The following is a 12321-nucleotide window of genomic DNA, read 5'->3' as shown; positions in this document are numbered from 1 at the left end:
TTTGTAGCATTAGAGTTCAGTTTTTTCAAGTCAGCTGATCATATCACTTACCTGTTTTTCACTTTCCAGTTTTTTCTTCTGTTGTTGCTTCTGGTCACTTTGTTCTTGCATGTTTATTATACTCCTTTTTAGACATTTATTGTCAATTTGGTGGGATTTTGAAAGGAAACAGATAAATGGGTGTGTTTAATTAGCATTTTAAATGAAAGTCCCTGGAGTGATCTTTGCGAAACTCATATGATTGTGTTTCAACCATGTGGTAGGCTTTCCATCTTGTTCTTAGAAGACAGACCTGTTTGTTTTTTCCCCAGACCTCGTTTTTTAACTAAGACTGCATAATCTGATCTCTCCCTTCTTATCTTTGCTTCAGATCTACCTCATTTTTTTTTTTTCCTTTTAATTTTCTCCTCCCCTCTCTTGCCTTCTCTCCCTCTTTGTCCTTGTATTTTCTCTTCCCCCTCCTTGCTCTTACTCTGTCTCTCCTTTGGCCTCTTTCTTTTCCAACCCCCAGCACCATCCAGCCACTGACCTTTGCTAAGTTTCTGAAGTGCTGCATGCTCTGTTCCTTGCAAATAGTGATGCCTCTGGGTAGGGCGTACTTCCTCCCGGGAAGCTTCCCTTCCCTTCCCAGATGAATTCATGTTTCTGTTGTGTACCAGTACCTGTTTTCTTAATGGCATTATCTCAATATGCAACTTTCTTTGGTTATTTGAACGTCCGTTTTCCTCACTAGACCATAAGTTCCAGAGGTCACTGGAAAGTGACAGTGATCGTTTTGACCAGATGATCGCTGTCACTGTTCTCTAGTTCTTCACAGCACACTCTCACATCCGCTCATGATGGTAGAAAACCAAAATCTACCGTTTTTGTTTCTTTAAACATTTCTCTGTTTTATGCTTACCAGTAAAGTTGAGCGCATATCTTATCATACCTCTCTACTCTGTATCCTAAAGGTGAGAAGAGGAAAAGAATCTCTTTCAACCTATTTCTAAAGATCTTTAAAGACATTTTCTTTTTCCTCCATTTTATCTAATGGTAGGAGCTTAAATATGAAAGTGATTATAAAATAGGAGTGTATAAGGGATGATTGCCTTTGAGAATTAGAAACTGGTATTCATATACTTTCATGTTGTGTGAAATTATTTTTAAAAATTTAGTGATCTGCACATAAAAAACAACTAGTGTGGAGTCTGAAGCATCAACATGGCTATGTGATATATAGCGTGAGTTATTGAGGTAAAATATTACCTTTCCCTAGGTTTCAGAAGGATCCTACCTGGTCGGAGACTGGAGACCGTTATCTTTTGAAACTCTTTAGGGATCATCTTTTCCATCAGGTGACAGAAGCAGGTGCTCCTTGGATTGACCTCAGTCATATCATTTCTTGTCTTAACAAGGTAATTTGTATCTGGATTTTTAAGATCGCAATGCCATCTATAGTTTGCAGAGTTGCATCTTCTACAAAGACTGAGACTTAGATGTAGATGTATTTTGCTCCAGCCTAGAAGATATTTTGTTAATAATTATCAGGTATATCTACTTAATAGCAATTTCTAGACTAGGAAGGTTGTTTAACATCTACATGAATAATTATAGAATATTTCATTGTGGATCTTTTCACTGTGATAAAATGTCACAAAAGCAATGGGTGGGAAAAACAAAAATAATTTTATATTTAAATCTTTTTTAAAAGTTGAATTCTTTTAAGTCATCGTGAGTCTTGTCCTACATGTTATCTGTTCATTTACTGTTAACTGTGGGCATAGTAATCCAGTGTTAGAATAGTAAAAGCACAGTAGGCCCAGTGCTCTAAATGGAGAATTAGGTGAGTAGATGAACTTCCGTAGATGGAGATAATATCAGTTCATTTGAGAGGTGAGCTTTGTGTTTTTGAAAGGGGTAGGAGAGAGACAGTTTACAAAGGAAGGAAGGAATGCATTTTCCTTATGAATTACTTGGAATCACAGAGTGTAGAATGGGTCTCCAGAAGTAAATCCTAGTCTTTGTATAGGTTTATATCTAAATCTCAGGGATCGACAGACTGTGGCCTGACAGCCTGTTTTTGTAGAGCCCACAACCTGAGAATAGTATTGACATTTTTAGGAGATTGTAAAACAAAAAACAAAAGCAAAATTAAGAAAAGAATGTGTGACAGAGACTGCATGGCCCTGAGATTTAAGGCATTTACTATCTGGCCATCTTTATGAAAACCATTTGCTGACCCCTGGAAAAAAATGCCCCTAAATTACAAGTACTAGAGGAAAAGCTACCATGGCATAGGATGTAGAGCTGGTAATGCACAGTGTGCTAACTCCTCAGGGAAAACCTGGTTTTTGTTTTTAGGCACTACTTTGCCTTGCTTGAACTTCCTTAAAACTCCTTAAAAACAGTATTGTCAATAATCTACATTAAGACAGAACAAGCTGTGTTGCACCATTGAACTAATCCAGTGTGACTTATGTATTTATTTGCTCTTTTCCTTAAGGGGAAGATATTTTTCTTGAAAGTAATGAGTGGAGAACAATTCTACTGGATTTTAGAAAATAGTATACATAGTATCGAAGCGCCGGTAATTACAAATACGTAGCACTGATGTAAACACTGGCAGGCTGAGCCTGTGAAATTAAGCCATGGACAGATAACCTTAAGCGAAGATTTTTTAAGAATATTAGGATAATTGACAACTTGAAGAAAATTCTATTTCATTTCATAAAATAGCTAGTAGTAAATAAAATTTATCCCAAATCTGAAAGTATGGTAATTTTCTAAGTCTGGAAAGAGTTTAATAAATTAAAAGGGATGGATGGCTATCTTGATGATATAAAAATTAAGCTCTTATATAGCATATTTTGGTGGAAATTATGACACATTAACTGGTAAAATGATTTGAAAGTTTGAGCCTTCAGAATTAGTAAATTTTAAACATTTTAATGAATGAATTAATGAAAAAGGAAGGAAAAATGTACATCGAGAACTAACCAAAAAAAGTGAAAACCTTAACAAGGTAAGTTACTCGATGGACTAAGGATTAGTGTATGTGCTTTCTAAAGACCTCATTAAAATATTACTACTAAATCTTGACTGATGAGTGGGTGAAGATCATAAACTGGCATTCATACAGTGGAAATAACACAAGTAAATATAGGAAAACATTTGGTAACATCAGAAAAGGTAAATAAAAATAGCAAGGCATGCACTTGACATGGAGTTGCTTGTAAATTGGTACAACTCATAAATCAGTGGTTCTGATACCCTTTGGAAAACAGTTTAGCTATATGTATTAAGCTATAAAATTATTTGTACTTTTTGATTCAGTATTTATATTCTTAAGTATTTCTCCTAAGGAAGTAATTCAGCAGAAGAAAAAAAATTAAGTAGATGAATATGTTCATTGCTCTATAATTTGTGATACAAAAAAGCCAGAAGATACTGGGTCTCCTGGCTGGCTTAGTCGGTATAGCGTGGGACTCTTGATCTCGGGGGTCGTGAGTTTAAGCCCCACGTTGGGTGTAGAGCTTACTTAAAAAAAAAAAGGAAGATATTGGAATAATGAAATGATGGAATATAATGCAAACAAGTATTAAGCATGAAAGATAGGTGGAAACATCCAAGTTGAAAAGGGTGCATACTGATTAGTGATGTAAAATGCTTATGTATATCTAGAAGGGAATATGACAGAAAATTTTAAAATATTACTCATTGTTGCAAAAGTTGTGCTAAAATAGATAAAGTGGATTGTCCTCTGCCTGGTATGAATTTCCCATTTTGTGTCTCTGTTTCAGTTAGATGCTGGTGTGCCAGAAAAAATAAGCCTCATTTCCAGAGACGAGAAGAGTGTACTTGTGGTGACTTATAGTGACTTAAAGCGCTGCTTCGAAAACACTTTCCAAGAACTGATTGCAGCTGCAAATGGTCAGTTGTAGTATTTGCTGAAAAAGCACGCAGGACATGGCTTAGGACCTTAACCGATAGCAAATTGCACTACAGCTGAACTGTTCTCATCCTCTCATTTCACATTTGGGAAACAAACAGGAGATGAGCAAAGCTGCTTGCACTTCAGTCAGGTACACTGTTACTTGAAAGGAAGAATGTTTCACCTATCCTAGAGCTGTGGCTGCCATTGGGGCCATTATCTGTGAAGAATTTATTTTAGATTAAGGAGCACCATTAGGTGAATGGTGTTCCCGCTTTTGTTTTTTCCACTTGTATATGCACTAATTTTAATTTTTTAAAGACTTTTTTCTGATCTTTGAACTTTTGCCACATTGTATACTTATTAAGGGAAACTATTTGCAAGGACATTTTTGGGGAACAATGCTGGGCAGCATTTTTGTCACTGAGGGTTGCAGAATTTGCTCTTTTGGGGATCGGTTGCCCTGAATAACCTAATGGACCAGGTAAATAATTTCACAGAAGTACAGTATAGTGTATAATTCTTGTAAGAGTATTGTATGCAAGCTCTGTATGCCACCCACACTGTTAGTTCAAATGGAGATTTTTGTTTGTTTTGTTTTTAAGAACACACAAAGAGAGATCAGTGAATTGTTGGATATGAGTTCCCCCATCAGTAGATGTAATAAATCCTTTCTGAGTGAGGATTGGATAAACAGGAACTTAAGGAGCACATAGAGCTCTTTGCTCCAAATTCAACCAGAGTCTTTTTTTAAAAAGGTGTTTCCCTGCTTATCAGATATATTTACATTTATGCATTTTTTTTAATAGAAAAATTCTGATAAAGGCCTGAAGTTCAGGAGTATATTGCTTTAGATTCTTTCCAGTTCGCTTTTTTGTATAAAGTTCTGTTCTTTGAACCACAGCTTTATTATGGTACTTTACACTGGATACAGACACAGAGACACTGTTCAGATGATGAACTAAACACAGCAGTGGTCTGGCATCAAGAGCTTTCTGAAGTTTTACAGCCTGAATCTGGAGGGATAACAATCTGCTGTGCCTTTGCAGTCACTGCTTAGCCCAAAGTAATAGTACTTTTGATAATAACTTCACTATGTGGGATATTCCTGAATAAGTCAATCTCAAAAGTTTGGAATTTTCCTCCTCTTAACTTTCTTAATATTTGGACATGCAGTTGTCGCCAAACTTGGGTATTCATGGAATTTCTAGTTAATGAAATACCTATACTTTGATACTGAAGACTGCCAAATACATAGGAATTTTCTTTCACAAAAAAAACAGTAATGAAGACTCTGTCTCCTTTCCCAGCACTGAATGTTTTACTAGCACTGGGTGCTCACCATGCAACTATGAAGAAAATGTGGAAACTCAAAAGGTCAGGAAAGACTTCCAAGCACTTGCAACTGATGTTACGGTCTTCAATTTTAATAATTATACATATTTGTAGTTTTCAGAGAAGTTTTTAATATTTCTCTGTCCACTTTTTATAAGCTTTAAAATGATTTTCTCTGCCTTGAGATTTGCATCAAGAAAAAAACACCTCTTCTCACCTGAAAGCATTGAAGACTAAAGACACGCTTTACACATTTTAACAAGTGTGTTTGAGTCCACGTTTGGTAGCATCAGTTGTTGAGTTAAAAAGAAAATCAATTATTGCATTTGATCTGGATGGATTTTAAAGGAACATAATGTTCAGTATTCAAAGGATAATTAACATTTGCCACCATAATGTTCTTTTTTATGTAAAAGGAACAAGAACTTGGAGACATTAACATGCAAAAGTCTTTTATGATTAGCTCATGTATTTGAGGAAGAGCAGCTGTCTTTTTATATGTTTTTTGACAAATCATATTGTAATTCTTTTGTACAAAAAAGAACTACTTGTATTCTAGAAGAAATATGAAATGCTTAATTTATAAGCGGGCTGGAGATTTTTTCCAATATTGTTTTCTTTGAAAATGAAAGGGGATCATCTATTTTAGTTTTGGGGTCTGGGAACTTTTTGAAAATTTAATTTGTGGACCAATGTTTTGTGAAAGCTAAGGAAGGGCAGGGGTAAAATAGGGCTTGAATTTCTCATCCTGTATAGACCAGCAAACTTCCCTCTGCAAGGCAGGTTCAAATCACAAACCCAAGAATGTTTGCATCCTAAGTGCTAGTTTGCTTCAGCCCCTAGTAACCTCAGGACTTGGTTTGAATATAAAGGTAGACAGCTGATATGTTTTCATGAGTAAATATTGTCGCCAGAAAACAGTTGGTGTCAGGTAATACGTATTTTTTTTAAGCCTTGTTTTATATTTATTTTTCATTTAGTTTTTATTGGGAATGGTTTTCAGTAGAACTCTTAGTTCTGCTTAGGTGTTTTTTGGGGGAGCCCTCTTTTCCATAGTGTAATTCCATTTAAGAGGTTGTCTAAAAAGTTAGTCTTTTTAAGTCATAGGAAGATTTTAATATCTGAGAGTAGTCAAATTAAGGATATAAACTTCCCATACCTTCTGTCATGACAGATCAAAGCACAGAAAGGACAACCCTTGAAATCATGTAACGGTCATTTCAATTTTTTGTACCTATTTTAAATTCTGTTAGTGTATTTACTTCATTGTAAATATTTTTGAGGGTACCTTTGTATTTTGCTTTTGACCTTGGTTCTGTGGTTTGGATGTCAGCAACTTCCCTAAAAGCACCAGTATGTTAAGTTCTGATGTTTATGATCCCAATATGGGTTATTCATCTTTAATCCTGTTTTCAGTCTCTATGTGTACAGCCGTATTTTTAATAAAGAATTACAGAGAAGTTTGTTGTTTTTTCGGTACCAGTTTATTTAACAAGATGATGTTTGCCTTATCGGGATTTCAAAGACAATACTTCCTGTGTGTTTGGAGGTATTGTTGGTGGCATGTTTATTCATTAATTTACCAGATATCTGTGAAATGCCTACTTGGATCTATTCTAGGTACTAAAAATGCAGATGTGAGTACTTGTTATTATATATATATTATATATATAAAGTGCATAGTTATACTCACACATTTCTATATAATACATGGCTTTTACAGTGTAATTTAGGAAAGAAGACTTACTTATGTGAAAGGATAGGGAATGATATATGCCTAGCCTTTGATTCAGTACTTCAGTAATTTACTATATAGGTGAAGAGTGCCCCTCCCCCCAAGTCTTCCAGAAACATTATTCAGAATATAAGAACAGAGTTTAAAAATGGCAAAAATGTTAACATTTGTTGAATCTGAGTACCTAGTGTTTATTTCCTGTACGTTTGAAAAGTTGAAAAAAAATAGAGAATTGAGAGTGATAAGGGACTTGAGACCTAGGTGAAGGGTAACTAGTAAAAGAGGAAGGAGGGATTATTTTCAGCTGAAGGAACTGGTGAGTTGCTTTTAGAAATTCAGAGGAAGGAGAATAAGTGTAGAAGGATCTTGTGGGGAAAAAAAATCCATGAATTTGATGGCAGATCAAAATGACCGTTGTAGATTCGTGGGGAAGACTAGTCCACCTAGAATAGAGGGTGTTTTGGGGGTTTTAAATCTTTTAGATTTAAATTTCATAAGAGAAAACACTAAAAATACTGTTCAAGCTAGGCCAGTGTGACATCTCATACACTCTGGTGAATGGACATACACAACGGCTTTATTACTTTCTTCTTTGCTCTGAATGGTCAAAGACAGGCATTTTCCCTCCACCTTCAGCAATTGCACAATGAGAGGGGTATCTGTAAAATATCCTTCTGTATAAGTGTGGGGGAGGGGGTGCGGTGAAGAAAGATTTATTTATTTATTTTAAAAAAGACTTCTTTATTTTTAGAGAGAAAAAGAGAGAGCATGAATGGGAGGGGCATAGAGAGGGAGAGAGAATCCCAAGCAGACTCCACACTGAGCACTGAGCACAGAGCCTGACGCGGGGCTCGATCTCATGAGCCTGAGATCATAGCCTGAGCTGAAACCAGGAGTTGGATGCTTAACTGACTGCACTACCCAGTCACCGCAGTGAAGAAGGACTTTCAAAACACATGTCCTTAACATTTATTAAAAACAGTCTTTATGATGGTTAAGAAACCAGCTTGCCAGAACAAGACTACCTGAGTTCAAAAACTGGCTCTGCCACTTAGAGCTCTGTGATCTTGAGAAACCATTTACCCACAGTTGAATGAATTGGGATTCACTCATTCATGAAATATTTATTGAATGCCTATTAAATGTCAGGCATCGCTCTAGAGGAACCAACAGAACAACTCTGACCACAACAGACAAATATTTCTGCTCTTACAGAGTTTCCACTCTAGCGGGAAGAAGACAAAGTACATAGTACATTAAGAGGTAATAGTGGCTATGGAAAGAAAGTAAAGTAGGATAAAGGACGTGGGTGGAGTTACCATATTTAGCGAATAAAAATAGAGAACACAAAGTTGAATTTGAATTTCAGATAAACAACGGATAATTTCTTTTTTAGCATAAGTATGTCTCAGGTATTGCATGGGACATACCTGTCTTAAAAAATTAATTTGTTGGGGTGCCTGGGTGGCTCAGTCATTAAGCATCTGCCTTCGGCTCAGGTCATGACCCCAGGGTCCTGGGATCGAGTCCCACATCGGGCTCCTTGCTCAGCGGGGAGCCTGCTTCTCCCTCTGCCGCTCCCTGCCGCTCTGCCTGCTTGTGATTCCTCTCTCTCTCTGTGTGTCAAATAAATAAATAAAATCTTTAAAAAAAAAAATTAATTTGTTTATGTGAAATTCAAATTTGGTTATCCCTGTGTTTCATCTTGCAACTCGAGATGCAGGGAATGTGGTGGTGGTGTTAGAATTTCAAATGGGATGTTCTGGGTACCAGCCCTCACTGAGAAGGTGATATTCAAGCAAGGACTTGAGGTAATGGAGCCAGCCATGCAGATACCTGAGGGAGAAGAATTCCACGTCAGGATGTGCCAGGAGTATATGAGGAATGGCAAAGGGGCGTGTGTGGCTATAAAAGAAGTGAAGTCAGGTAATGGGGAAGGAGGGTAGTGTTCTGTAGACCATTTGAGGACCATTTTGGCTTTGACTCCCATTGAAGAGAGAAGCTGCAGGAAGACTTCGAGTGGAGGAAAAACGTGATAATTACAAAGGATCTCTTTCGTTACTAGTTAGGAAGTTCTTGCAATATTTTGAGCAAAAGAGAGGGATTTGGACACACGTGTTAGTACAGGCGGCGTGAAGTGATCAGATTCTGAATATATTTTAAAATTAGAGCCAAAAAGGACGTCCTGATTATTGGATATGGAATGAGAAAAGAAGTCAAAATGACTGTTAAGATTTTGACCTGATACTGACAGGAAAGGGGATTCTACTGAATTGAAAGAGATTGTTTTAGAAACAAAGGTTTTTGTGGAGGGTGGGCAAGGATGGGGAAGTGAGGAAAGACAAATGGGAGTTTGGTCTGGGACCTGTTACATTTCAGATGTTCAGTACTCATTTGTTCTGGTTACTTATTTTGTAATGAATGACTCCGAACTTAATGGCATAAAACACCATTTTATAATTCTCAGGAATTCTGTGGGTTAGGAATTTGGGACAGGGCACAGCTGGGATGTCTTATCTCTATTCCATTATGTTTGGGGCCTCTGCTGGGAAAATTCCAGTGGCTGGGGGCTGAAATCATCTGGTCTGATACTGGGACTGAATGACTTAAAAGCTGGGCTCATCTGGGGACCGTCAGTGGAAGCACCTACACGTGACCCCACCCTGTGGCTCAGGCTTCTCCAATCATGACGACTGGGTCTCTAGTTTGAGCTGCTGCTTTTTTTTTTTTTAAAGATTTTATTTATTTATTTGACAGACGCAGCGAGAGAGGGAACACAAGCAGGGGGAGTGGGAGAGGAAGAAGCAGGCCTCCCGCGGAGCAGGGAGCCCGATGCGGGCCTCGATCCCAGGAGCCTGGCATCATGACCGGAGCCGAAGGCAGACACTTAACGACTGAGCCACCCAGGTGCCCCTCTAGTTTGAGCTTCTGGAGCATGAGTGTACCAGGAGACTCGGGTGGAAAGGGCATGATCTTTTCTGACCTGGCCTCAGACTCATGCAGTGTCACTTCTGCCACAGTCTGTTGATTACAATTGAGTCACAAAGGCATCTCGAATTCTAGGGGAGAGGAATTTGATGGGGAAGTGGCAAGGGCATGTTGCCAAAGGTCGTGTGGGATGGGAGATGTTATTGCCATTATTTTTGGAAAATACAGTCTGCCACCACATCAAGAGATGTCAATTTAACACGTATGCATGTGAGTTTGGAGTCTGGGGGAGAGATCTGGTCTGTATGTGTAATTTGCAGGTCATTATATAGATGTCATTTAAAGCCCTGAGATTGGTTGAGATCATGAAGGGAGTTAGTATAGACGGAGAGGAGAAAAAAGTCCAAGGGCAGAGCCCTAGGGTAACTGGAACAATGTTCAAATGTCAGAGACAAGAGAAAACTAGTTAGAGGGACAGAAATGACCCGTGAAATAGGAAGAAAAATGTGCGACATCCTGGAATCAAGGTTAAAATGGATATTTTCAGGAATAAGGGTCAAGTTGTTGATGAATCAAGAAAGATTGAGACTGAAAATTGGCCGTTGGATTTAGCAATTTGCAGGTAACTGATCATCTTATCAAGAGCAGTGTCCATGAGTGTGACAGAGAAAGCTAGGTTTGAGCGGGTTTAAGAGTACTTCGGAGGGATCGGAAACAGAGACTAACCACTTCAAGGAATTTTGCTGTAAAGAGGAGTAAAGAAATGTATTGGTAACGAGGGGAAAGGAAGAATGGAAGTTTGTTTTGTAACATGGGAGAGTGAATAGCATGTTTGTCTGATCTAGTGGGAACGGGACCAGTTGATGGCAGTGAGGGAGTGCTGAATTTCTGGAGCTGTGTCCCTGAGGATAGGAAGGCATCCAGCTGTGTCAGGACATGTTTTGAACTGGCCATCCACAAGAGAGGGCTGACTTGCGTGAGTTCAGGTGCTAGCAGGAGGGTAGATGTGAGGGTGAGATTTTGAAGTTCTCTTGATTACTTAAATCTTTCCCTTGATGTGGGTACAACTAATGGTACCAGTCACATTGGGTTGCTTTGAAAATTGAATGAGTTTATTCCTCTAAAGCACTTAGAATAGTTGCTGGCCCCTGAAGTTAATCTGTTTTTGTCTGAGATTAAGCCCTTACTCTTTTTTAAATGGGCCTTCTCTGAAAAGTGATATTAAATGGTTTTTTTTTTTTAAAGATTTTATTTATTCATTTGAGACACAGAGATAGAGAGAGAGAGAGCATGAGCAGTGGGAGAGGCAGAGGGAGAGGGAGAAGCAGGCTCCCCGCTGAGCCAGGAGCCCGATGTGGGACTCGATCCCAGGACCCTGGGATCATGACCTGAGCGGAAGGCAGACGCTTAACCATCTGAGCCACCCAGGCGCCCCTGGTTTTTTTTCTTTTAATAATCTTTTATTGAATAATAACATGCACATACACACAAGTTTGCAAATAAGTAGATAGCTCTGTTAGTTATCACAAAGTGAACACACCTAGGTACCACACCCAGACCAAGAAATAGAACATTTGTGGCATCTAATTGTTTTTGTTTTGTTTTGTTTTCTCCCTTAAAATACCCTTAGTTCAAAAAAATAGAAGGCTAGTCATCCCTGTGTTGGGATCCAGGATATTTTTATAAAATTTACTGGCCTGTGAAACCCCAAAGTCTGGTAATATGTTTAACACTGAGGAGTCCAGTAAACCTTACTGGGCCATCCTTCTGCTGGAAGAAAGAAACAAAACAAAACAAAACAAAAACCACAACAATTCCCAAATGTCCTATAAGTTTCCAGAGTCATGAGAAAATTTCTAAACTATGATGTGACACCAATTCCTTGAGCATTCTTCAAATCATGTGCTTCAATGAGTGACTTTACTCTTATGAAAATGAACAATATTTTTAAAGGATTTCAGATTCATGAAGATAAACTGCCTCGTGCCCTCTTCAGTTAACCACATACTTACTGAGATGAGTCACTTTTCCTCTTTCTTGCCTCTGTCCCAAAGAGAGTAGGCCTGGTTTCCCTTACAACATGTCTCCATCTAGTTTCCTCATGATGTTTTCAGGAAGATGACCACTTCCAAAACAATGTGTTGGTCACTTACGTCTATTAGCGATGATCTGGATTATTTCTCTTTTTAGGATGTAATCCACCAAAACACAAATGAAAGATATTTGGCTGGTGTACTTTTCTTAGGCAAGCTCTTGTGTCTTAGGCTTTTGTCTAATCCTGTATGGTTTCCTGCACGCCACCTCTAATACACACACACACACGCACACACACATCCTGTAATTAATTGTTTCTTAGCTGACAGTGTTTGGGAAAACCCACCTCTTTTTTAATTGAGGGCACTTCCATTTG

The 12321-nt window shown here is 38.2% G+C and overlaps 1 protein-coding gene across 3 annotated transcripts in view; it reads left to right on the top strand.

Annotated features, from left to right (window-relative positions):
* The window catches only part of PAN3 (poly(A) specific ribonuclease subunit PAN3), a 129987-nt gene extending 123279 nt beyond the window's left edge, over positions 1 to 6708 (top strand). For 2 of the 3 annotated variants that reach the window (XM_021678341.1, XM_021678339.1), the window contains exons 18-20: positions 1259 to 1397; positions 3783 to 3912; positions 5224 to 6708. In XM_021678341.1, the coding sequence (XP_021534016.1) occupies positions 1259 to 1397; positions 3783 to 3912; positions 5224 to 5381 (427 nt within the window). In that variant the 3' untranslated portion in view covers positions 5382 to 6708. Of the gene's footprint in view, positions 1 to 1258; positions 1398 to 3782 lie in introns of all 3 variants that reach the window. The other variant, XM_021678342.1, reaches the window with a different exon arrangement.
* The last annotated feature ends 5613 nt before the right edge of the window (positions 6709 to 12321 follow it).

This window comes from Neomonachus schauinslandi, chromosome 3 (genome assembly GCF_002201575.2).
Source record: "Neomonachus schauinslandi chromosome 3, ASM220157v2, whole genome shotgun sequence".
NCBI classification, from domain to species: domain Eukaryota; kingdom Metazoa; phylum Chordata; class Mammalia; order Carnivora; family Phocidae; genus Neomonachus; species Neomonachus schauinslandi.
This window is presented reverse-complemented; position numbering and strand designations above follow the sequence as displayed.